This window comes from Pseudorasbora parva, chromosome 8, assembly GCF_024679245.1.
Source record: "Pseudorasbora parva isolate DD20220531a chromosome 8, ASM2467924v1, whole genome shotgun sequence".
Lineage (NCBI taxonomy): Eukaryota > Metazoa > Chordata > Actinopteri > Cypriniformes > Gobionidae > Pseudorasbora > Pseudorasbora parva.
In genome coordinates, this window is record NC_090179.1 from 19,096,669 (window position 1) to 19,124,377 (window position 27,709).

A 27,709-nucleotide genomic window follows, 5' to 3' on the forward strand; every position below is an offset into this window, starting at 1 on the left:
ATCATGAAAAGCAGCTGCTAAATGTGGGACGTGATCGAGGTCCACCCAACAGGTCCAGTGAGCTCACAGTCAGTCGGGGAATGTTGAGATCTGTTGTTGCTTTAGAGACATTCTGTATCTCCATTGTTCGGAGAGCCTTACATGCAAAGATGATGAATTCTTTTACTATATGAAAGGGTTTATGACTTCTACATCCTTGAAATGCATCATGATTTTATCTCTGTTTATTTTGTTAAATGTTTTGAGTGGGAAGGTTTTGTTGTTTCTGCTGGTAAATGTTATCATGCAAAGTGCATTCTTTAATAAAGATATTCCTAAAAGTGTAAACCTGTAATGTTAAATAATCCCATATAATCTGCAAAAGTTTGATAGGTTTTGATGAGTTTTAGAAGATTTCAAATGTTTAAAAATCAAGTAACACTTTATTTGTATTGTCCAAAGTGGACTTTCTTAATAGCGAAGGAACTTTGCAACTTCATCTCAAATAAAAGTCATTAGAGTATTAAACTGTCTGTGTACAATCCTTTCATCATTTACTAATTTTAGATGATATTTTTAAAAAAGCTGATCATTAAAGTTGAATCAAAGGTAGCCTTTGACTTCCATGGTAAGGAAAAAACTAATATGGAAGCTGATTGTTACTGTCAACTGGTTACCAACATTCTTTAAAACATTTTCATACCATAACAGAAGAAAGAAACTCCTGAAGTTTGAAAATATCACTATAATTTTTGCTAACACGTTATTTTGATGGTCCCGAGACATTAGACTATAAAATATAAAATGTGGGACGTTTCTGGAGAGGCGAACAGATCGACCTGCGCCTCTCTGAACTGTCTCCAGATCAGCTGGACCAGCTAGGGGTGGAGTTGCCACTCTCTCAGAAGTGCAGTTTGTGAGAGCTTGTCAGCCACACGGTTGAGCAGACCGAAGACATGAATGGTCCAAAGTGACCAAGTGAGCAGCATTCCCATAAACTTGGTAGGCCTTACCTCTTAGATCAGAAGAATACCTAAAGGCCTGTGAGGGGAGACCAGGGTTCCCCCTGTAGGTGGAGTAAGGGCACAGTTGCATAGCAATGTCATCTGTGAGAGGGGTAGATCTAGGCAGATCTAGGGGTAGATCTAGGCAGAGGCACAGGGACACTGCCCCTTATGAGATCTCGAGTCTTGATTGCAACTCCAAGATGGTCAACCTTCCACAATGTGTGAATGCCTCATCCACAAACAATGCCTGGATGTGTCAAACACCCAGACATGCTATATTATGCTCATGACAGTGACTCGGTAACTGGTAACTTCCACATCCAGAAATGAACAGATAGAATGCCATCTTGAAAAAGAAGCAAGCTAGGTAGCTTCAGCCCTGGCTTGGCAGAACACTTACCACTTACACTTAGGAAGTTGGTTCCTTTGAAGTCGACGGTCAATTAATTTTCTCAACTTCGATGGAAACCTTCCTTTCCTCCCATTTTCAGCAACATTAGCTCTCAAACTACTTTCAAACTTCCCGCGGATCAGAGACACGATCACTTGAGAGAACTGAGAGAGAGAGAGTGCTCCAGCTCAACACTCTGAGAGGACTCACATGCATTATACTCAACTCAAAGCAACCCATGTAAATATAAATTTGCTTTTTATTAAGATTTGTACCCCTGTTTTATGTGATCCCCTTACACCCCCTTACTTTAGTGCATATGATTGGATATTTGTTCAAATCAGCGCATAGACTCACAGGCACAATTAGAAAGAGCTGAAATAAACTGAGAGGAATATTTCAAACAGAGAGAAATGGAAATGCAAAACCAAAAAAAAAAAAAACGCAATTCACCAGCGCGTATTGAACTGTGTGTAGCGCGTATTGAACCGTGTGTGCCGTACTGAACGGTTCAATATTATATTGAGTATTGTGACATCCCTAGTATCCACATATGATTGTTATTGTTGCCGCTCACAGAAAATAGTCACTTTTATGGTCAGATCTAGCTACAAGCTCTCATAAGTATTTTTAAATACTTTAATTAATATTCTAATACTTCCAAAAGTTTATTCTTCGTGGCCAGAAAGATAACCTTCCTGGAGATTTGATAATAAAGAATGAAACTTGAGAGTTAATAAGAGATTGTACTGTTCGTTTGTTAAATGAACGGATCATATGAATTTCTTTAATTCTTTAAAAGTTATTCTGTAAAGATTGAATACGCGCACACACACACACACACACACACACACACACACACACACACACACACACACACACACACACACACACACACACACACACACACGTTGGTCTATGTGGTTTACAGGGACTCTTCATAGGCGTAATGGTTTTTTATACTGTACAAACCATATTTTCTATCCCCTTACACTGCCCCTGCCCCTAAACCTACCCATCACAGGAAACATTCTGCATTTTTACTTTCTCAAAAAATCATCATTTAGTATGTTTTTAAGGCCATTTGAATTATGAGGACATTTGATATGTCCTCATAAACCACATTTATAGTGTAATACCCATGTAGTTATACAAATTTGTGTCCTCATAAACCACATAAACAGGCTCTCTCTCACACACACACACACACACACACACACACACACACACACACACACACATATATATATATATATATATATATATATATATATATATATATATATATATATATATATTAGGGGTGTAACGATACGCGTATTCGTATTGAACCGTTCTGAACCGAGGCTTTCGGTTCGGTACGTGGTACGCATTATGTACCGAACGGTTCTTGGACTAATTAATTAGATTTGGAAAATAAAAAAGTGTGTGAAATATAATAATATGCGTTGAACAAGGTAGCCCAATAACCAAAACGACATAACAGCCAATGCCCCTGACACCGCCGAAGTGAAAGAAAAAAAAAACACCAAATATGTTTTAGGCTGCTCAGTCAGGTGCTCGCTTACTCAGTAGGGTACACACTGAATGCTCGTGGCAAAATGGCTATTGCGTTTAACAAACTAGAAATACGTAGACGATCCTCCAATAACCAACTAGTCTGGTGTTTGGGTGAACTTTGGATTCTTTGTAAGCTTTGATGGTGTTGGCAAGAGTGATGGATTCAAAAACAACGGTATGTCGCATTTGCTGATGGTACAGCAGCGGGAATAATTCATGTCAATCAACTCATTTACGCCGACAACAAGACGATAAAAAGAAGAAACAGCCACAAACTATCCCACAAACTATCCCCGCAGCATTTAGACAGACATTTCCAACTTTTTCAAATGGCAAAAGACATCACCGCGGCGAGTGGTCCATTTATAGCCGCGGATATGAGACCTAACGCCCGTTCCACACACACTCCGTCTGCAGTGCATGTGCGTTGCGTATTTTTCCCGTCCCCATGTTAACGGATTACAGTTTTCACACTGCACGCGGATGCGGTCCGTCAGTCCGTTCCAGGAGCGTTGCGTCTGCAGCAGTGCACGGATCGTTTTCGTACCGAGTCTATTTTTTGCTGCGCTGCACTGCTGCATTAAAGTGATAGAACATTGTTCGCATTAAAATAAACATGTACTGACGCGAAAATCTAGTAATTTCACCACAGATGCATATCATTTAAAATATACTCTTGTTTCAAAGTCAACACATGGCTTTTTTTCTCTCAAGTAAAGCAACAAAACGACACCTTACCTGGCATTTAGGTTAAAAAAAAAAGTGCCATAATGGAGAGCACTCGTACTTTCTTGGAGGTGAAAAGCAAAGTTCTTTTTTACCTGCAGGATTTCTTTTAAAAGGGTGTAAAAACGAAAGATAAGACGAGAGTCGGCTGTTTTAGTATAGACTATTGTAAGTTTCTAATTTAAAATGTTTGTGATTTAAGGCTATAAACTATGTTTAAATGTTTTGCCACTTGTGTGAGCTAAATCTAAAGTATATAAATATGAATAAATTAATTTAATAAAATGTTGTTTAAATGTAGTAGGCTACGTAACCTGACTTCTATTAAAGAGTAAACAAAGATAATTGGAATTCTGACGAGGCATGTTCAGTAAAAACTTTTGGATTTTAAATAAAAAACAATGAATCAATGCTGTGTTTGTGGTATGCAACAGCGAATCAGTTGCGGACTGCAAACGCAGCATATGTGGAAGCAATACAGGGTGTGGGGCTCCTGCAACGCACACCGCACACGCTAATGTAAAGAGATGCGCTGCGTCCCAATTCCCCTACTTATACTACGTCCTAAAAGTATGTACTCTTTTTGTGAAGAAAAAGTATATACTTTTGAGTGTGTAGCAGAAAAGTATGCAAGCTTCGGGACATACTACTTCGCCATCTTTAACGGACTCTGTCGCTTAGTTACGGGCATCCCGTCACCGTTTATCTGCCCTGTCAGTCATCGTCAGATTCGTCACAGTTCAAATCCTTCACATTCAGTTTAATCTCCTACCGTATCGGAGAGAAATGTAGCCGCTCGTTGATCTGCCCTGTGTGTGTCTTCAATGCAAAGACTCTCCTCATGTATTTACAGTTTAAATATAATGATGCATTTAAAAGTTAATGGCCAAACATGTCATTTCAAAAGTTCTCAATGCTGCTGCGGGTGAAATATAATGTGACAACACTGAATAAATATATTTTTGTCAGGTTAAATATTGATAGTTGGTCACTAAAACCCCTTTATCTAAACTTCTCTACTTAACCGTCGAACTCGCACATCCGTCGTTTGTAGTTTTTTAACGCTTTTTACCCGTGTTTGTAGTTCTAATCGAATCCTCGTCCAACTCGCAATGGGTTATGGGCAATATCAGCCGTTAGAGTGCCCATCGATCCATACGGTGAATTCGAGCCGGAAATAGTAAACCATCCGGGAATCTTTGGAATACTCTTTTCAACATACTACGATTTGGGACATACTAATTCTATTTTCGAGTACTATTTAGGATGGATAGTATGCGAATTGGGACGCAGGGCTAATGTCTTATTCCTGTAACTACACAGAAGATGGGTAAAGTATAGCTCCATCATTGTTCAATGTAAAATAAAAATAAAAATAAAAAATCATACTTTGTAAGTTTTAATAAAAAAAATAATAAAAAAAGGTAATTTATCTGCCATTTTTTTCTTTTTGCTGTATCTAAAACATACCGAACCGTACCGAACCGAACCGTGACACCAGTGTATCGTATCGAACTATTTAAGCAATTTAAATATATATATATATATATATATATATATATATATATATATATATATATATATATATATATATATATATATATATTTAAATTGCTTAAATAGTTACATATATTTCCCTTTGGGTGATTTAGAGATTAATATTATGATCATGACCAGTTACAATTATTTATAAATAATTAAATATTAATACCCACAATTCCCTGTTGGCCTAATTTAGTTTATTTTTATCTGTAGGTGAATCGTTACACAGTGCTGGGAAAGACAATCAAACTTCCTCATGAACATCAATATAAAATATGTGAAATAATTGACATAACCACTGAGAAACACGTGAGGCCATTGTTTCATTTTATCACACTTCTGAGAAAGGGAATGAAAATATGTCTGCTTAGAAAAAGTAAAATTGCTTTTAAAGCATTCATTATTATCTTTTCTCTGTGAACCGTGAAAAAAACTACACAAAAAACAAAAGCAAGATAATCCGGCTCATCTTGTTCCAAAACATTTTCTTATCCTGCGCTTGATTTGTTGCTAATGTAATCTCCCTTTTATAAAGTTTATGAGTTACCAGAAGTGCCAGGCAAGGTTTTTTTTTTAATTTTTTTTACTTTATATTTATGTAAAAGTGAATAGTACATGTTAATAATCTGTATAATCAATGTACATATATAGTCTAATAGTGTATTAAATATTGTTTGCTATATGTGGACGATTTTGTATTCCTAATGCCTAATTTGACTTTATTAATTATTTATATGCTCTCAAGTTCAAATATTATTTTAAACTAAGATGTGCATCTCATTGCCTTCTCAGGGAACATTTTGGTAACTATTGTAAACTCTGTTCCCTGATGGAAGGAATGATATAGTCTTGATGTAGTGACGATGGTCGCACATAGAAAAATGAAACAATTGGTGAGGGAAGTTTGAATGGATTCCATATACCAGCCACCATAGTCACATGTGTACCGGGAGCCAGAACGCCTGACATCAAAGCAAATTTAAAAGTGCTGGCTAAAGCTAATCGTAAATTCTCTAAGATTATTATTCACGTTGGCGCTAATGATGTTCGACTTCGCCAGTCGGAGATCACCAAAAATAACATTAAAGAGGTGTGTAAACTCGCAAGTACGATGTCAAAGGCAGTATTTTTCTCTGGTTCCCTCCCTGTTAAAAGGAGTGATGAAATAGTTAGCAGATTATCATCACTCAATGGCTGGTTGTCTAAGTGGTGTCTGCAAAATAACATAGGGTTCATAGACAATTGGAAAAGTTTTTGGGGCAGACCTGACCTGTTGAAGATAGACTGCATTCATCCCTCCTGGGTTGGTGCTGCTCTTCTCTCTACTAATTTTGCACATAGTCTTAGAGCTAAACCTTGACTCACTGGGTCCCAAATCAGGAGGCAAACTGGCTAAACCAACCGTCTGCTAGCTGTCTCACGTCACCAGAGTCAGCTAAATCCCAGCACATAGAGACTCTTTCACCTAGATATTATCACATAGAGACTGTAGCTGCGTCCCAATTCGCCTACTTATTCTACGTCCTAAAAGTATGTACTCTCTTTGTGAAGAAAAAGTATATACTTTTGAGTGTGTAGCAGAAAAGTATGCAAGCTTCAGGACATACTACTTCGCCATCTGTAATGGACTCTGGCGCTTAGTTACGGGCATCCCGTCACCGTTTAACTGCCCTGTCAATCATCGTCAGATTCGTCAGAGTTCAAATCCTCCACATTCAGTTTAATCTCCTACCGTATCGGAGAGAAATGTAGCCGCTCGTTGATCTGCCATGTGTGGGTCTTTGTGGGTCAGAGACTCTCCTCATGTGTTTGCAGTTTAAATATAATGATGCATTTAAAAGTTAATGGCCAAACTGTCAAGGATCAGGAAGTGGAGGACCCAGATGCAGAGTGAATCAACAAGGACAGTTTATTAATAAGACAGAACAACAAGACACAAGAGGGTAGTGGATGAGTGACAGTCCAAACACCAGGGCAGGGGACAGACACCACGACGACAGGTAGGGGAGGATGACCACTGAGACCAGTCCAGGGAGCCAATGAACTAGACGACAGCTTGTGAGGCAACACCAGGCTGGGCGATGGTGGACCAATCCAGGCAGGAACCTGAGGCTTGATGTTCTCACAGAAGCAGGAGTCTTGGCTGACAGGCAGTGGAGACAGCGGCCAGGGAAAAACACTGGACAGAAAACAACAAAGGACACACACACACACACACACACACGACAAGACTCTAGACAAGACAACAAGAAACAGACAAACTAAGCACTATGACTAAATTAAACAAAAACTTAAAATAATAACTGGAGCTAGAAAACATGAAAAAATAAATAAAACAAATCAATCTCTATAAAAAGACTGAACTAAAAAATAAGTGGAAAACAGGAAAAATAAAAGAGGTAAGCTATCAAAACCAAGATAACTAAACAATAAGGCTAGAAGAAAAATACCAAAATAAAACCTGGAGAAAGCAAGCAAAATAAAGACAGAAACTTCACTAGACTCAAAAACTCAGGAACAAAGAAAAAACTGAAAATAAATTCAAAGCTAGAAAAACAGGAGACACTAAAACTAGAAAAGGCTAGACTAGGCTAGACAAGGAGCTAGAGACATGTACGTACAAGCAAACGCTCACAAACATACACAACGAACCAGCAAAGACATGAGGGGAGGTAGCACAATATAAAGGGACCAGAGCACATGAGGAACAGGTGAGCACAATTAGTGAAACGAGGACTAGACCAGACTAAACAAGGGGGCGTGGTAACAGCAAACAAGGAGGTAGGACAAGAGGAACACATGACAAACACAGAGAGAGACAGATCCATGCACTAAGACACAACACAAACATAGAAACATTAAACAAAGACAAAACAGACAGAGCTGCCAGGGCAGAACCCTGACAGTACCCTCCCCCCAATGGACGCCCCCTGGCGTCCAAACTAGGCAAGGGAAACAAAGGCGGTAACACTTGGGAGGGTGGGCGGGGAACAAAACTAGGAGTACCAGGGCAGACAGGAAACATGGGAGGCAGAACTGGGGAGGAAATTAATCTAGGGGAGTGGTTAGGGGCTGACCAGGGGGGTGCCGACCTAGGAAACCCACAAGGACCAGGAAACAGGGAGGGTGGGATGTGAGGGGTATTAGGCACCCGACCAACAAAGGCATGGGGCCTTTTCAATGGTGGGGACCTCTGACTGGACATGACTTCAGGGACAGATACTGGACTTGACTCTGGGGCCTCCTCCTGGGCTTGACTGGCGTGCTCAGGGACTGACTCGGGAGCGCCCTCCTGGGCTTGACTGGCGTGCTCAGGGACTGACTCGGGAGCGCCCTCCTGGGCTTGACTGGCGTGCTCAGGGACTGACTCGGGAGCGCCCTCCTGGGCTTGACTGGCGTGCTCAGGGACTGACTCGGGAGCGCCCTCCTGGGCTTGACTGGCGGGCTCAGGGACTGACTCGGGAGCGCCCTCCTGGGCTTGACTGGCGGGCTCAGGGACTGACTCGGGAGCGCCCTCCTGGGCTTGACTGGCGGGCTCTGGACGGCCTCCTCTGAAGCGGGCTCTGGGACGGCCTCCTCTGAAGCGGGCTCTGGGACGGCCTCCTCTGAAGCGGGCTCTGGGACGGCCTCCTCTGAAGCGGGCTCTGGGACGGCCTCCTCTGAAGCGGGCTCTGGGACGGCCTCCTCTGAAGCGGGCTCTGGGACGGCCTCCTCTGAAGCGGGCTCTGGGACGGCCTCCTCTGAAGCGGGCTCTTGGGACGGCCAGCCTTGAAGTGTGCCCTGGGACAGAAGGTGAAGCCCTCACTGGGTTAGGAACAGGAGATGGAGCCACTGGACTCCGCTCTGGGGCTGGAGCCGACACTGGACTGCGCTCAGGGGCTGGAGCCGACACTGGACTGCGCTCAGGGGCTGGAGCCGCTTGATTCCGGCCCTCCTGGACCAACAGATGAGGGGCATCTAGAATGGCAGCTGACTTGCCGGCATGGGCTCTCCTCTTCTTCCGCTTTCGAGGGCATGACAATTTGTAGTCGACTGGCTCTGGCCTGACAGGTGCGGGCTCGACTGGCTCTGGCCTGACAGGTGCGGGCTCGACTGGCTCTGGCCTGACAGGTGCGGGCTCGACTGGCTCTGGCCTGACAGGTGCGGGCTCGACTGGCTCTGGCCTGACAGGTGCGGGCTCGACTGGCTCTGGCCTGACAGGTGCGGGCTCGACTGGCTCTGGCCTGACAGGTGCGGGCTCGACTGGCTCTGGCCTGACAGGTGCGGGCTCGACTGGCTCTGGCCTGACAGGTGCGGGCTCGACTGGCTCTGGCCTGACAGGTGCGGGCTCGACTGGCTCTGGCCTGACAGGTGCGGGCTCGACTGGCTCTGGCCTGACAGGTGCGGGCTCGACTGGCTCTGGACTGACAGGTGCGGGCTCGACTGGCTCTGGACTGACAGGTGCGGGCTCGACTGGCTCTGGACTGACAGGTGCGGGCTCGACTGGCTCTGGACTGACAGGTGCGGGCTCGACTGGCTCTGGACTGACAGGTGCGGGCTCGACTGGCTCTGGACTGACAGGTGCGGGCTCGACTGGCTCTGGACTGACAGGTGCGGGCTCGACTGGCTCTGGACTGACGGGAGTGGACCATGAAATAGTAGGAGCTGGCTTAGGAACAACTGAGATTGACTCGGAGACAGATACAGCAGACCGACTCGCTCTCCTCCGCCTCTTCTTTGAAGATGGTAAAGAGCCTAGAACTGGACTTGATGAGGTTGAGAGTGTTAATTTGTCATTACAAAAGAATTCAGGACGTGTCAGTGCTGCCCACTGCCTGCGAAGATGTATATAGTTGGTGAATTCCCAATACCCCAAGTATCTCAGCCCCTCCATCTCTGACTGTGGCAAGGGGTCGTCCAAGCAGAGGTTAAAGATGTCTTTGAGGGCTGCATCCTGATATTCTAGACCCCTAGCCATAGTCCAGAACTTCTGGGCAAAGGCCCTCTCATCTAGACCCCCCTGGCGAAGTGCTGCTAGACCTTGCTGACGGGACAGTCGCTCTTGAGCCTTGGTAGGGGGACGGATCTTGAAGCTCATTCTGCTGGGTCCGATCTTGGCTGGTTCGTTCTGTCAAGGATCAGGAAGTGGAGGACCCAGATGCAGAGTGAATCAACAAGGACAGTTTATTAATAAGACAGAACAACAAGACACAAGAGGGTAGTGGATGAGTGACAGTCCAAACACCAGGGCAGGGGACAGACACCACGACGACAGGTAGGGGAGGATGACCACTGAGACCAGTCCAGGGAGCCAATGAACTAGACGACAGCTTGTGAGGCAACACCAGGCTGGGCGATGGTGGACCAATCCAGGCAGGAACCTGAGGCTTGATGTTCTCACAGAAGCAGGAGTCTTGGCTGACAGGCAGTGGAGACAGCGGCCAGGGAAAAACACTGGACAGAAAACAACAAAGGACACACACACACACACACACACACGACAAGACTCTAGACAAGACAACAAGAAACAGACAAACTAAGCACTATGACTAAATTAAACAAAAACTTAAAATAATAACTGGAGCTAGAAAACATGAAAAAATAAATAAAACAAATCAATCTCTATAAAAAGACTGAACTAAAAAATAAGTGGAAAACAGGAAAAATAAAAGAGGTAAGCTATCAAAACCAAGATAACTAAACAATAAGGCTAGAAGAAAAATACCAAAATAAAACCTGGAGAAAGCAAGCAAAATAAAGACAGAAACTTCACTAGACTCAAAAACTCAGGAACAAAGAAAAAACTGAAAATAAATTCAAAGCTAGAAAAACAGGAGACACTAAAACTAGAAAAGGCTAGACTAGGCTAGACAAGGAGCTAGAGACATGTACGTACAAGCAAACGCTCACAAACATACACAACGAACCAGCAAAGACATGAGGGGAGGTAGCACAATATAAAGGGACCAGAGCACATGAGGAACAGGTGAGCACAATTAGTGAAACGAGGACTAGACCAGACTAAACAAGGGGGCGTGGTAACAGCAAACAAGGAGGTAGGACAAGAGGAACACATGACAAACACAGAGAGAGACAGATCCATGCACTAAGACACAACACAAACATAGAAACATTAAACAAAGACAAAACAGACAGAGCTGCCAGGGCAGAACCCTGACACAAACGTGTCATTAAAAAAGTTCACAATGCTGCTGCAGGTGAAACATAATGTGGACAACACTGAATAAATATATTTTTGTCAGGTTAAATATTGATAGTTGTTCACTGAAACCCCTTTATCTAAACTTATCTACTTAACCGTCGAACTCGCACATCCGTCATGTTTGTAGATTTTTAACACTTTTTATCTGCGTTTGTAGTTCTAATCGAATCCTCGTCCAACTCGCAATGGGTTGTGGGGAATATCAGCAGTGAGAGTGCCCATCGATCCATACTACGAATTCAGACCGGAAATAGTAAACCATCGGGGAATCTTTGGAATACTCTTTTCAACATACTATGATTTGGGACATACTAATTCTATTTTCGAATACTATTTAGGATGGATAGTATGCGAATTGGGACGCAGGGTGTGTCTGTTCCCTGAATTAGTAAATCAAAACCATTCAACAGTAAAAATTGAATTGATGTCTAACAAACAAACAACTGATACAATACAGATGAACAATTGATAAAGCTCAGGTTGCTGAATATTCGATCATCAGTTTCGCCAAAAGCGCTTATTGTTAATGATATGATTATAGTTCATAAACTAGATGTGCTGTGTTTGACAGAAACCTGGCTAAAACCTGACGACTACATTACTTTAAATAAGTGCACCCCCCAAGATTATTGTTATAAACACGAGCCACATCTGTAAGGTAAAGGGGGAGTTGTTGCTGTAATTTATAATAATATCTTTAGTATTACTCAGTAGACTAGTTTCAAATATAATTCCTTTGAAGATTTGCTGCTTTATGTAACGTTGTGGTGTGTAAATGATAAATCCCGTTTGACATTTGTGTTGGCTACTGTATACAGGCCACCAGGGCACAATACAGACTTTATCAAAGAATTTGCTGGTTTCCTATCAGAGTTAGTACTGGCTGCAGATAAAGTACTAACTGTTGGTGATTTTAATATCCATGTTGACAATGAAAAAGACGCTTTAGTATTGGCATTTAGAGACATTCTAAACTCTATTGGAGTTAGACAACACGTATCAGGACCCACTCATCGCCATAATCATACTTTAGATCTAATAATGCCACATGGAATTAATGTTGATACTGTTGAAATTCTGCTGCAAGCGATGACATCTCAGAACATTACCTAATATCATGTATACTTAATTTACCTAAGACTGCAAAGCCATCCCCTCGCTTCAAATTTGGCAGGACTATAACCGCTGCGACTAAAGATTGCTTTGTCATAATCTTCCTCATCAGTTGTTTAATCTCCTCAGCATTTCAGATAGCCATCAGGAACTTGATGTTGCAACAGAAACTATTGACTCTCTATTTACTAGCACTTTAGACATAGTTGCTCCCCGGCGCTTAAAGAAGATTAAAGCAAATAATCCAACGCCGTGGTACAACGAGCACACTCGGGCCCTTAAAACAGCAGCCAGAAAAATGGAGTGCAGCTGGAAGAAAACAAAACTGGATGGTTTTCGCAATTTGTGGAAAGAGAGCATGATTGCATATAGACAGGCCATAAAAACTGCCAGATCTGCTTATTTCTCAACTCTTTTAGAAGAAAACAAACACAACCCTAGGTATTTATTTGATACAGTGGCTAAATTATCAAAAAATAAAGCTTCAGCTTCTGACGTTTGTAAACAGCAGAGGTGTGGACTCGAGTCATGTGACTTGGACTCGAGTCAGACTCGAGTCATGAATTTGATGACTTTGGACTCGACTCGACAAAATGTACAAAGACTTGCAACTCGACTTGGACTTTAACATCAATGACTCGTGACTTCACTTGGACTTGAGCCTTATGACTCGAGAAGACTTGCTACTTTTTGGCAATTTTTCTTTCACACGGCAGGGCTGCTCTCAGTGAAAAAAAGCTGCACCTGTATGCATGCAGAGAGCAGGCGCGCTGCCAGCACGACATCCAATCACTGTAGTCCCACATTAGTTTGATTCGACAGTATCCATAGCTACCAAGTCCGCGTATAAAACGTGACTTATTTGGGCTTCTTTTTTTGGCAAGTCGCGGTAAAAAATCTCGAGTTGCGGGTCGCGGTTTTTGCTTATTTGAAAAAATGTGGTTGCTTGTTAGGAAAATATGACAAGCAACTTCGTTCCTTTACATTTATGGTCGCTGTTTTGTCCAAATACATTACCTGACACTGTCTTCTCACAGCTAACCATAGTGCAACGATACAGGTGCTGTATTCATTCGTCCTCATACATCCCGACTCCTTCCCCTCTTTGAAGAAAAATCGCGTTCAACGTGCAGGCATGTGATGTTATAAATGTAATGATAGTTTGTAGACGTAAATAGACGAATACATTATTTTTTTTATCAAACAATGCAACCAGCAGAGATATACAGAGATGGAGAGGAAACAGGGAGGTAAGCCACCTAATTTAATTTAAAAAATATTTTTCATAATGTAGGCTATTTATTATGACTATTATTATTTGGCTATTATAAAAATAAAAATAAATAATAAAAAAAAGTATAGGCTACTAATAATAACAGTAGGTATGGTTCGAATGTATATTATTATAAACATGTCTCTATATTGCAGCGCTCACAGTGTTTTCCTGTGCACCAACTCCCAATCATAGATTGTAAAAAAAAGTGCATAATAATCCTAAAAAGTAGCTATGTGACATTAGTTTAATTTTCAATACTATTTAGAGCAGATTGCACATTGAGATGCAGGGCTTATCCTTTTTACGGTTTATAGTGTGCATGTTCACCACTGCTCCTAATATGTGTGCAATAACTCCGACAGGAGTTACCATAATCCTTCACGTCACTTTTTCTATTTCTCCATCTCCAAACCTCTTCTGTTCACAGTCTTTATTGCAACTTGAAGAATTTTGTAAAATCCCATCTGTATTTGCTTTTTAAACTCCACGAGATTTCAATTTAATATGTTGCAGGCTCATTTATTGATACATTATTGATCATAAATTATACTGATATTAATAAATAATATAATAATATTGGGCTTGTTTTGGGCCCCCCACCCTCTAGGTATTCTTCATACCTGAGAAAAATATGAAACAAATGTCAGAAAATCCCTTATAGCCTCACATGTTGTATTTGAAACTACTCTTTACTCATGTCAATGTTGTTGTGTCAATATTCATTGTCTATTATACACTACGGTATACGATAGATAATATTTCAATTTCAGTGTGCAATATTAAGAATATTTTCACTGCTTCACAAGTCATAAGAAAGCCCTTTCCCTCCAGAAACTGAAGTCATATGCTTTATAGCAGTGGTTTTCAAAGTGGGGACGGGGACCCCTGGGTGCCGCAAGGGGATGCTAGGGGGGCCATGGCAAGCTGGCATAAAAAGTATAGCAAAACAAAATAATTGAATAAATTAAATTATTAAAGTAAACCAAATTAAACCAAAAATAAGCTAAACAATATTCCCATAATGGCCCTAAGTTTAGGCTAAAAGGACACATATCTATTTGAAAGTTGAACTGTTTTGCAATATGAGGTCAACACAATACCGGACTGAAGCTGCTGTGCATTGTTCTAGTGCAATATGCTGTTGAAATACAAGCATTTTCTGTGAAAATTTACATTTTCTGTTTTTTTACTCTATTTGCTTAATGTCATTGTATAAAAAGAGGTTTAAATAAATACAAATCTTACAGACATGCATGATTTGTATAATTTTTATTTCTGTGGTAAGATGACTTGAAGTGACTCGAAACTAAAATGGTAGGACTTGGACTCGACTTGAGACTTGTTGGCTTTGACTTCTGACTCGACTCGAGACTTGACTCATCTTTGACTCGACTTGACTCGGGACTCGAGGGCAAAGACTTGAGACTTACTTGTGACTTGCATAACAATGACTTTGTCCCACCTCTGGTAAACAGCACAGCAGTAATGACTTTATCAACTTCTTTACTAATTGGCCTGGATCTTGTGCTATGCCCCTGTAGATACTGTCAAAATATAGTTTATTACTGAAAACATTTTGACATTTATTTATAAAATTATGGGTGCGTCTCAATCAGCTAAATAGTTTGGAAGGAAAGGCACTGATCAGGGAATTAGTCTTAAAACTTTCCCCCCTTTTTTAATCAAAACAAGGTGGAGATAATCATCCTAGCACTCGCTGTGGTGCAGTGATCACTAATCAGATTCAGCCAGGCAGAGAAAAAGCAAAATAAGAAACTTTTTCTTTTTTACATATTGTAGGCAATATAGTGTTGCTAAATTTGGGACATTTAATAAAACAATTTTTAACTTAAAAACATAAAAACAACATTTTGTCTTAAATATAATACTTTGATTTATACTAAAATAGATGGAGACAGAGATATTTAAGAAAATTAAGAAAAGGAAAAGGGAAGTGAGGGTACCGTTTGAGATAAAGCCTTTAATTATTTAGGTAAAAAAAAAATAGGTTTGTCTGTGTTTCTACATTTTATTTTGGGTGCATATTGGCCTGGATGGGTGTAGGATTTCCCGGCCTGAAATTGTGTCCCAGTCCGGCCCTGTAGCTAGTGCTGTAAATTAATTGTTAGCACATTCCTTTAACTAAACTTACATGAAAGCTTGTGTTGACTTAGTGACAGCACAAGGCAACTGTATTACGTTCATAGTTACTCGTTATTGTTTTTTCCTTCAGTAAGTAAATTAAAATAATCTTAATGTTTTAGCTGTCACATGCTCACAGTCAGCCTGTTTAAAGTTACCACACAATGCATGTTATGCGTACGTCTCTTCATTTGACATAGTTTTTATAATGTTGATTGAGACATATGACATAGTCAGGTATAACAGAGGCCATTGTAATAATTCACTTTTAAAATACTGTTAGATTGTGTCATGTACTGTGTACTGTACTCTATATGAAATGTAAATTGGAAATGTAACAAAAATAACTTGGGTCCTAACACAGAGCCTTGTGGAACTCCACAACTTATTTTTATTAAGTTGTGGAAGACCAAATAACACCGCGTTAGAAGACCAAATAACACTATCCAATCCATGCCGTGAGGAGCTTACGTTATGGATAACCTTCCTCAAACATTGGAATGGATTATCTTTCTTCTATAATACTTTAGTGTCCCTCCCAACCAATATCCAACTCTTCACCGACACAGCCTCCTCTATTGGCATCAGGGGTTTTATCAAGGCCGTTGGTTCGCATCCACCTAGCCACCTCAGCGTCTGGACATGACCAATTTCTCAGCCGCTTCAGCACTCTTTGAACTTTATGCTCTTGTCGCAGCAGCCTTTCTATGGGGTAAAGAATGGTCCACAAATAACATAATTGTTTACTGCGACAATGAAGCAACCCTGCATTGCATTAATAAAACCCGCTCTCATTCAACCACTATGATGCCACTATTAAAGCTTTACCCAACTGAATTGGTTTTATACTTCATTTTTAGCTATTACCACATTATTTTTTCCCTGTGGGATATCATGCAAATTAAACTTAATTAAACATTAAACTTCCATATATACCTGGAAATATGCAAATGTATTTTTGTTGGATGCTATTGCCATGGTAAAATCATAATATCGGAGCTCCATTGATCGCAGATTTTCATAGTCGTGGTGCACGCACTTAACTCAGTGTCAGTGTACCCGGAGTTGATTGAACTAGCTCAATTCAGCTGTTCTGAAACCCAACACTCAGAGTTTCCCATCTTAGGGTCAAGTCAACTCCTGATTGAAACAGGTCCTATGCCTGGACTTTATGTTTTGTTTGTTTTACTATGTGTGTGTGTGTGTGTGTGTGTGTGTGTGTGTGTGTGTGTGTGTGTGTGTGTGTGTGTGTGTGTGTGTGTGTGACAGCCGTCCATGAGGAGGCTGCCGATTTTAACTTTCATTGTTTATTTTTGATTAAAGTTTTTAAATGTTCGCCGCTTCCCGCCTTCTTCTTCCCATAACTACGAACTACGTCACTTTGGATTTATTACCTTTGTCTGTGTGTGCTTTCTTGCAGCAACTATGACAAATACACTCTTCTAGTTTTATTTGTAATGTTTATAATGATTAATCTCCAATCTGTCTATACAATGCTATCCAACCATCTAATTTACAAGATTTAACTCATTTAAAATGATCAAACCAGAATTTTTTGTAATAATCAGACTCTGGGCTGAAAATATTTCTTCAGTTTGATGATTGTATTGGTGAAGTAAGTGGATGAAAGCATTACAAAAAAATGTCTTTACTCATAATTCATGTTTTTGGAATGCAAACTTTGTCTAATTTTAATGCTGCATAATGTGATATATATATATATATATATATATTTATATTTCTGTATTTAATTCTTGCATTTTTTTAATATAAAATGATGGCCAGATTCTGAAGTATTGTGCATAAACTTACAGAAAGGCTTGTACAAGCCCCTTTAAATGATGAAGTATATACTGGAACAGCATGACAACATTTTGATTTTATTTTATTATTATTATTATTATTATTATTATTATTATTATTATTATTATTATTATAACAACATTTTCATATAATTAATTACACTGTGCACCACTCACTCTTCATTTTATTTTGCTCATCTCATTTATTGAAACATTTTCATTATTTGAACAGGAAAACAGTCTGTAGTAACAGATAGTTTAACAGACAGTTTTATCAGTTTGATTAACAATCAAAAATCCAGACGTAACCAAGAACCAAACCCAAGAATCAAAATAAACAAAAAAGAAGAACTATTCAGTTATATTGAACAGCAACAAAAATTATTCAGACTGTTGCTCTAGTTAGAAGCAATAGTCTTGTCGATCCAGGAGCGCTGTGGGGAGATACGAGCGTAGACTACTGGGAAACGAGTGTCACAATTGCTGATGCCCCAGGACACAGACCCCACCAGAGTCCAGACCCCTGACCTCTCACACACCAGAGGACCACCAGAATCACCCTGTGGGAAACACACAGACACACATTTGAGATTGAAACAGCAGCAACATTCTAATGTGTTTGTCTTGATCTGTCTTCACATACCATGCAAGATGAGGATCCAGAGGCTCCAGCACAGATCATGTTATCAGTGATTGAGTTCTGACCCCAGACCAGTCTGCACACAGAAGTACTAATGATGGGCAGACCTGTCTGCTGCAGGATTAGAGGACTCACTAAAAAAAGACAAGGAAACATCAGACAGGATGTTTGAGTCAAGTGTGTGTATGTGTGGAGTGGGGGCTGGGGGACCCAAATATTATACAAGAGTAATTTTTGCACTTGGTCTTTGTCTAACGGGTCTCTCTCTATCTTACTTGTAGTGGAAGTTGCGCCCCATCCAGTGGTGAAGCAGCGGGTTCCAGGCAGGATGTTGATGGTTGAAGGAGCCAGACACACAGGAGAGATACGGGGAGTGAAGACAACTGGAGATGAAAGTTTCAGCAACGCAATGTCATTGTTGGCAGTCCTGCTGCTAAAGAGTGGATGGGTGATGACCTGCACATGTAAAAAGGACATAAAAAGATGGTCAATTGAGATGTATGCATTTTTTATACACAATATTGTTTAGATTATAGTTAAGATGTTTGCTTTCCCATGCTGAATTGTCTATGTGTAAAAATAATTGTCTATGTATTTACATTTTTTACCTAAATTGAGCATTTCAACAAAAAAATTATATTGAGTTTAGCCAACTCAACTGGTCTATTTTTTAAAGTTCATTAAATATCATTACCCTGGAAACCAGTTTGACCTGGATTGGTTCAACATTGGAGCCACGATCATGTTCTCCAAGAACAACACGGTGATAGCCGACTCTAAAAAGAGAATGGTAAAGACAGAACTAACTGTAAAAAAAGACCAACAGCATCAAATAAGCTGTGTAGTTTGTGACATTTGTCAGACTGAAGACTCTTACACAACACCGCAGTAAGCAGCAGTGAGAACCCAGTTCTGGTTGATCAGGGATCCACCGCAGAAGTGGAATCCGTTGGGAAGCTGTTTCAGAGGTAAAAGCATTGAAAACATTACATTACTTATTGAACAAATCAGGCAAATGCATGTTAAAAGCCTGCCAATACACAGTTACCTGGAGAGAGACCTGCCAGGGCCAAGAACCAGAGATGGCATTCTGTCCGTTCACAATTTTGCTGCCAATCGTCTGTGGCCTAATCGCAGGCACTCCACAACCTGTTTATAAAGAACTGAAGTTCATGACACAAAAATGAAGCTCTTTATGTAGGTTTTGCATTTTTGTGAATAAATATTCACCCATCACTTTTCTTGCAACCTTCTAAAGGAGACACTTACCCAGAGCAGAGGCCACCAGGGCAAAGCAGGTGATGGTGAAGATCATGATGTAGATGAGTTTATAATGTCTCAGTGTTGTACCTGTCGGTGCTCTCTATTGCTTTTATATCATGAAAAGCAGCTGCTAAATGTGGGACGTGATCGAGGTCCACCCAACAGGTCCAGTGAGCTCACAGTCAGTCGGGGAATGTTGAGATCTGTTGTTGCTTTAGAGACATTCTGTATCTCCATTGTTCGGAGAGCCTTACATGCAAAGATGATGAATTCTTTTGCTATATGAAAGGGTTTATGACTTCTACTTCCTTGACAGGCATCATGATTTTATCTCTGTTTATTTTGTTAAATGTTTTGATTTGGAAGGTTTTGTTGTTTCTGCTGGTAAATGTTATCATGCAAAGTGCATTCTTTAATGAAGATATTTCTAAAAGTGTAAACCTGTAATGTTAAATAATCCCATATAATCTGAAAAGTTTGATAGGTTTTGATGAGTTATAGAAGATTTCAAATGTTTAAAAATCAAGTAACACTTTATTTGTATTGTCCAAAGTGGACTTTCTTAATAGCGAAGTAACTGCAACTTCATCTCAAATAAAAGTCATTAGAGTATTAGATTGTCTGTGTACAATCCTTTCATCATTTACTAATTTTAGATGATATTTTAAAAAAAGCTGATCATTAAAGTTAAATCAAAGGTAGCCTTTGACGTCCATGGTAAGGAAAAAAATACTATGGAAGTTGATTGTTACTGTCAACTGGTTACCAACATTCTTTAAAACATTTTCATACCCTAACAAAAGAAAGAAACTCCTGAAGTTTGAAAATATCACTTTAATTTTTGCTAACATGTTTTTTTGATGGTCCCGAGACATTAGACTATAAAATATAAAATGTGGGACATTTCTGGAGAGGCGAACAGGTCGACCTGCGCCTCTCTGAACTGTCTCCAGATCAGCTGGACCAGCTATGGGTGGAGTTGCCACTCTCTCAGAAGTGCAGTTTGTGAGAGCTTGTCGGCCACACGGTTGAGCAGACCGAAGACATGAATGGCCCAAAGTGACCAAGTGAACAGCATTCCCATAAACTTGGTAGGCCTTACCTCTTAGATCAGAAGAATACCTAAAGGCCTGTGAGGGGAGACCAGGGTTCCCCCTGTAGGTGGAGTAAGGGCACAGTTGCATAGCAATGTCATCTGTGAGAGGGGTAGATCTAGGCAGATCTAGGGGTAGATCTAAGCAGAGGCACAGGGACACTGCCCCTTATGAGATCTCAAGTCTTGACTGCAACTCCAAGATAGTCAACCTTCCACAATGTGTGAATGCCTCATCCACAAACAATGCCTGGATGTGTCAAACACCCAGACATGCTATATTATGCTCATGACAGTGACTCGGTAACTGGTAACTTCCACATCCAGAAATGAAAAGATAGAATGCCATCTTGAAAAAGAAGCAAGCTAGGTAGCTTCAGCCCTGGCTTGGCAGAACACTTACCACTTACACTTAGGAAGTAATTTCCTTTGAAGTCGACGGTCAATTAATTTTCTCAACTTCGATGGAGACCCTCCTTTCCTCCCATTTTCAGCAACATTAGCTCTCAAACTACTTTCAAACTTCCCGCGGATCAGAGACACGATCACTTGAGAGAACTGAGAGAGAGAGAGCGCTCCAGCTCAACACTCTGAGAGGACTCACATGCATTATACTCAACTCAAAGCAACCCATGTAAATATAAATTTGCTTTTTATTAAGATTTGTACCCCTGTTTTATGTGATCCCCTTACACCCCCTTACTTTAGTGCATATGATTGGATATTTGTTCAAATCAGCGCATAGACTCACAGGCACAATTAGAAAGAGCTGAAATAAACTGAGAGGAATATTTCAAACAGAGAGAAATGGAAATAATTAATTAAATGCAAACCCCCCCCAAAAAAAAACGCAATTCACCAGTGCGTATTGAACCGTGTGTAGCGCGTAATGAACCGTGTGTGCCGTACTGAACGGTTCAATATTATATTGAGTATTGTGACATCCCTAGTATCCACATATGATTGTTATTGTTGCCGCTCACAGAAAATAGTCACTTTTATGGTCAGATCTAGCTACAAGCTCTCATAAGTATTTTTAAATACTTTAATTAATATTCTAATACTTCGAAAAGTTTATTCTTCGTGGCCAGAAAGATAACCTTCCTGGAGATTTGATAATAAAGAATGAAACTTGAGAGTTAATAAGAGATTGTACTGTTCGTTTGTTAAATGAAAGGATCATATGAATTTTAAAGTTATTCTGTAAAGATTGAATACGCACACACACACACACACACACACACACACACACACACACACACACACACACACACATATATATATATATATATATATATATATATATATATATATATATATATATATATATATATATATATATATATATATATATTGCTTAAATAGTTACATATATTTCCCTTTGGGTGATTTAGAGATTAATATTATGATCATGACCAGTTACGATTATTTATAAATAATTAAATATTAAAACCCACAATTCCCTGTTGGGCTAATTTAATTTATTTTTATCTGTAAGGGAATTGTTACACAGTGCTGGGAAAGACAATCAAACTTCCTCATGAACATCAATATAAAATATGTGAAATAATTGACATAACCACTGAGAAACACGTGAGGCCATTGTTTCATTTCATCACACTTCTGAGAAAGGGAATGAAAATATGTCTGCTTAGAAAAAGTAAAATTGCGTTTAAAGCATTCATTATTATCTTCTCTCTGTGAACCGTGAAAAAAAACTACACAAAAAACAAAAGCAAGATAATCCGGCTCATCTTGTTCCAAAATATTTTCTTATCCTGCGCTTGATTTGTTGCTAATGTAATCTCCCTTTTATAAAGTTTATGAGTTACCAGAAGTGCCAGGCAAGGTTTTTTTTTTTTTTTTTTTTTTACTTTGTATTTATGTAGAAGTTTATAGTACATGTTAATAATCTGTATAATCAATGTACATGCATAGTCTAATTGTGTATTAAATATTGTTTGCTATATGTGGACGATTTTGTATTCCTAATGCCTAATTTGACTTTATTAATTATTTATTATTTATTAATTATTTATATGCTCTCAAGTTCAAATATTATTTTAAACTAAGATGTGCATCTCATTGCCTTCTCAGCGAACATTTTGGTAACTATTGTAAACTCTGTTCCCTGATGGAAGGAATGATATAGTGTTGATGTAGTGACGATGGTCGCACATAGAAAAATGAAAATTGGTGATGGAAATTTGAATGGATTCCATATACCAGCCACCATAGTCACATGTGTACCGGGAGCCAGAATGCCTGACATCAAAGCAAATTTAAAAGTGCTGGCTAAAGCTAATCGTAAATTCTCTAAGATTATTATTCACGTTGGGGCTAATGATGTTCGACTTCGCCAGTCGGAGATCACCAAAAATAACATTAAAGAGGTGTGTAAACTCGCAAGTACAATGTCAAAGGCAGTATTTTTCTCTGGTCCCCTTCCTGTTAAAAGGAGTGATGAAATAGTTAGCAGATTATCATCACTCAATGGCTGGTTGTCTAAGTGGTGTCTGCAAAATAACATAGGGTTCATAGACAATTGGAAAAGTTTTTGGGGCAGACCTGACCTGTTGAAGATAGACTGCATTTATCCCTCCTGGGTTGGTGCTGCTCTTCTCTCTACTAATTTTGAACATAGTCTTAGAGCTAAACCTTGACTCACTGGGTCCCAAATCAGGAGGCAAACTGGCTAAAACAACCGTCTGCTAGCTGTCTCACGTCACCAGAGTCAGCTAAATCCCAGCACATAGAGACTCTTTCACCTAGAAATTATCACATAGAGACTGTAGCTGCGTCCCAATTCGCCTACTTATACTACGTCCTAAAAGTATGTACTCTCTTTGTGAAGAAAAGGTATATACTTTTGAGTGTGTAGCAGGAAAGTATGCAAGCTTCAGGACATACTACTTCGCCATCTTTAATGGACTCTGGCACTTAGTTACGGGCATCCCGTCACCGTTTAACTGCCCTGTCAATCATCGTCAGATTCGTCAGAGTTCAAATCCTCCACATTCAGTTTAATCTCCTACCGTATCGGAGAGAAATGTAGCCGCTCGTTGATCTGCCATGTGTGGGTCTTTGTGGGTCAGAGACTCTCCTCATGTGTTTGCAGTTTAAATATAATGATGCATTTAAAAGTTAATGGCCAAACGTGTCATTAAAAAAGTTCACAATGCTGCTGCAGGTGAAATATAATGTGGACAACACTGAATAAATATATGTTTGTTAGGTTAAATATTGATAGTTGTTCACTCAAACCCCTTTATCTAAACTTCTCGACTTAACCGTCGAACTCGCACATCCGTCATGTTTGTAGGTTTTTAACACTTTTTATCTGCGTTTGTAGTTCCCTTTCGTTCAGTCACTCCGACGTAACGTCAGTGACTGACGAATGGGGGTTTTGCCTAGAAGCCAATCATCTTCGAGATCTTAGAAAACGCCCAATGACAGTTGATTCATGACAGAAGATTTGCATGCGTAACTCCGCCTACCCACTTGGGTATATAAGGAAGTAGCTGGCATAAATCGCATTATGTTTCTGCTTCGGAGCCAAGAGGATCTCTTCACTCCGGCAAGCCTGAATTCTGAAGTCCTCTCTTCAGTCTTCGAGACGAGCGGTCTCACATTGCCTGCCTGCTGATCTGTGCAGTGATCTGCAACAGCTGTGTGTGTTTTCCCTGGGCGCTTAGGCACTCTGCAGAGCTTCCTCTCACAAAAAGAGCTTGCGTGTGGCACGTCTTTTTCAAGACGGGTTGCCCGTGCACTTCCGGGTGCGGTCGATATCTGTTGCTGTCTTTGGGACGCATTCACTGCTCGACGTGTTTGGGCCCAGCACGTTCTGACAGTGTTTGTGGATGTGCTGTGTTCCCTCTGTGGGAACATGACCATCGCGATGTTGTGGTCGAGACTCAATGATCTCTGTAAAGAGAGAGAGTCCCCTCTGCCACACCCCGATCTACCATCTCCGAGAGAGGTGGTACTTTGGCTGGTGGCCAGGGTGACCTGAGGGCGGTGCTGTGGTATTAAGAACCCCGACGATCTTTCCTCGGGCCACTCCCGCCCTCTTGCATATCGTTTCCAGTGAGTGTTGGACTGAAGCAGCGGGACCGTCTGCTGACGCCCCGTTCGTTTTGTTCATACTCCAGATAGCGGCGAGAGGTCGATTGCCGCATCTCAAGGTGGGCTAGAGTCCTTTGGGGATGACGATTCGGCTATGCTCCGCCTCCGGGTGTGGTAGCACTGTAGAATCTGACCTAGAGTTGACAGCCATGTTATCTCGGGCAGCCGCGAGCCTCGGGTTGGTGTGAATCTCCACCCTGTCACGAGTGCTCGCGGTTGGGTGATTGGTTTTTGGAGGTGGCACCTGACAGCTGGGGGCCCCGCCCCCAATGCCATTTCGCACCTGAGATGCATGAGGAGTGCACGCGGTCCGGGAGATCTCCGGGTCTTCCCGCGACCGTTCGGTGGTCTCCTCCGCCTTCTCTGCCCTCGAGGGGTCGCGGCCTAAGGGTACACTGGGGTCCCTCCCCCTCAGTCAGGTGCTCTGTTGCGCACTACGGTGTCCACTGAGTTCTTTGACTTGACGCGGTGAGGCTATCCTAAGCCTGTTGGCTCGTCTACTTCGGTGGCGTAGTCCAGCAGTGCTATGGGGTAAGCTGCTGCCCCGATGCGTAAGCACGAGGACAGAGCTGATCCAGGGCTATGAACCCCCTCGCAGAGCAGACCCCACAGACCCCAGTGGAACGCGAGTCCTTCCCTGGTCTCCTCTGTCAGGGTGCAGTCGTTACCAGTGCCTCGACACCGGGCCGCTATGCCACCCGAGTCCGGGCTGGTAACACTGCCTCTAGAAAGGCGTGCCGCCACCGATCCCGCCCAGCGCGGCGTAGGTGACCACACACCCCCTGGGTCAGGAGATGTCCACAGCTGTGGTCCGGGAAAGACAATTGGCCTTACTTGGTAGATGTGGGAAGGCTGAGTGAGCCCGCCTCCTCAGCTCGCCCATATCCCAGGCCGGCCTTATCGGCGGCACGGTCAGGGACTGCGCCCAACAGTTCTTGGCCGTCCCCAGAGGCAGACTGAGGCCATCTGCCCCGGCGGCCCACTGCTGCACCTAAGCGCCGCCGGCGCAGTTGCCTCAGCCTCCTCGCCGCCAGGGCGACTTCCGGCGACCCCCTCCCGCGTGGCCACAGCAGCAGCCTTCACCCTGGCCACGCCGCGGAGCGCGCTGCAGGAAGCCGTCCCAGTCCGTGCCAGCCCCGCAGCCTGCAAAAAAAAAAAAAAGAGACCGTTTACGGCAGTGTGCGCCGCCCCCGGGCCACGCCGCTCTCGTCCCTCTCTGTCGCCAGCCCCCTCTCAGAGCAGGCCCCAGTGGAACGCGAGTCCTTCCCTGGTCTCCTCTGTCAGGGCGCAGCCGTTACCGCCGCCCCGACACCGGGCCGCTATGCCACCCGAGTCCGGGCCGGTAACGCTGCCTCGCTGCCCCACCGAGGGTACGCCGGTGCTCCGTGTGACCCCGTTATACACTCCCTGGGAGCGTGGCTACAGCTGCCGGGACTGTCCCGCTGGGTCGCACGGATCATCCGCCTCGGCTATGCGATTCAGTTCGCGCGAGCTCCTCCCCGCTTCCGGGGTGTCCAGTACACTATGGTGGGGTCCAATGCCCCAGTCATGCGTGCGGAGATCGTGACCCTACTGGCGAAGGGCGCGGTCGAGCTCGTCCCTCCAGCCGAGATGAAGTCCGGCTTTACAGCTCTTACTTCATTGTACCGAAGAAATCCGGTGGGTTACGACCGATCCTGGACCTTCGCGTCCTGAACCGATCCCTGTACAGGCTTCCGTTCAGGATGTTGACTGCGAAACGCCTTTTCGAATGCGTTCGTCAATGCGATTGGTTTGCAGCGGTCAACCTGAAGGACGCATACTTCCATGTGTCCATCCTTCCACGACACAGACCGTTCCTACGGTTTGCGTTCAAAGGGCGGGCATATCAGTATGCCGTACTACCATTCGGGCTAGCTCTGTCCCCTCGCGTCTTCACGAAGATTGTCGAGGCAGCCCTTGCGCCCCTCAGGCAGCAAGGGGCTCGCATCTTGTACTATCTCGTCGACTGGCTCATACTGGGCCACTCTCGGGACCGAGTGTGCGAACACAGAGATCTGGTTCTCCACCACTTAGCTCGTCTGGGCCTTCGGGTCAACTGGGAGAAGAGCAAACTCTGCCCAGTGCAGAGGATCTCTTTTCTCGGTATGGAGATCGACTCGGTCGCCATGTGTGCGCAGCTTACCGGCGTGCGCGCGCAGTCACTGCTGACTTGCCTCCGTCAGATAAGAGAGCAAGAGCGCGGGTCCAATGAAACTGTTTCAGAGGCTCCTGGGGCATATGGCATCCACAGCCGCGGTGACGCCGCTCGGATTGCTTCATATGAGACCGCTTCAGCACTGGCTTCGCGATCGAGTCCCGAGATGGGCATGGCAGTCTGGCACGCTCCGGGTCCCAGTGACTCCGGCCTGCAGACAGACACTCACCCAGTGGTCGAACCTCAGCTTTCTACGGGCAGGTGTGCCCTTAGAACGAGTTTCCTGGCATGTTGTTGTGTCAACAGATGCGTCCACCACGGGCTGGGGTGCCATGTGCAATGGACATGCAGCCGCGGGCTCTTGGTCAGAGAGCCAGAGCCGCCTGCATATCAATTGCCTCGAGTTGCTGGCAGTTCGGTTCGCCTTGCACCACTTCCTAGCGTTGTTGAAGGGCCAACACGTTCTGGTCAGATCAGACAACACGGCCGTAGTAGCGTACATCTACCACCAGGGCGGTCTACGCTCCCGCCGCATGTCTCAACTCGCCCGCCATCTCGTTTTATGGAGTCAGAAGCGCCTGAGGTCCCTTCGTGCTGTCCATATCCCGGGGATCCTGAACCGTGCAGCCAGCGAGCTCTCACGGTTTCAGTCAATCCCTGGGGAGTGGAGAC

The 27,709-nt window shown here is 42.6% G+C and overlaps 1 protein-coding gene across 1 annotated transcript; it reads right to left on the reverse strand.

Moving 5' to 3' along the window:
* Positions 1-18,138: 18,138 nt before the first annotated feature.
* On the reverse strand, positions 18,139-19,707 carry LOC137085089 (chymotrypsin-like protease CTRL-1). The gene is made up of 7 exons (XM_067451646.1): positions 19,650-19,707; positions 19,429-19,529; positions 19,258-19,337; positions 19,075-19,156; positions 18,656-18,836; positions 18,384-18,514; positions 18,139-18,300 (listed from the first exon to the last, which is right to left on the reverse strand). Exons 1-7 carry the CDS (start codon positions 19,693-19,695, stop codon positions 18,139-18,141), a joined length of 783 nt encoding a protein of 260 aa, XP_067307747.1. The 5' UTR covers positions 19,696-19,707.
* Between the last annotated feature and the right edge of the window lie 8,002 nt (positions 19,708-27,709).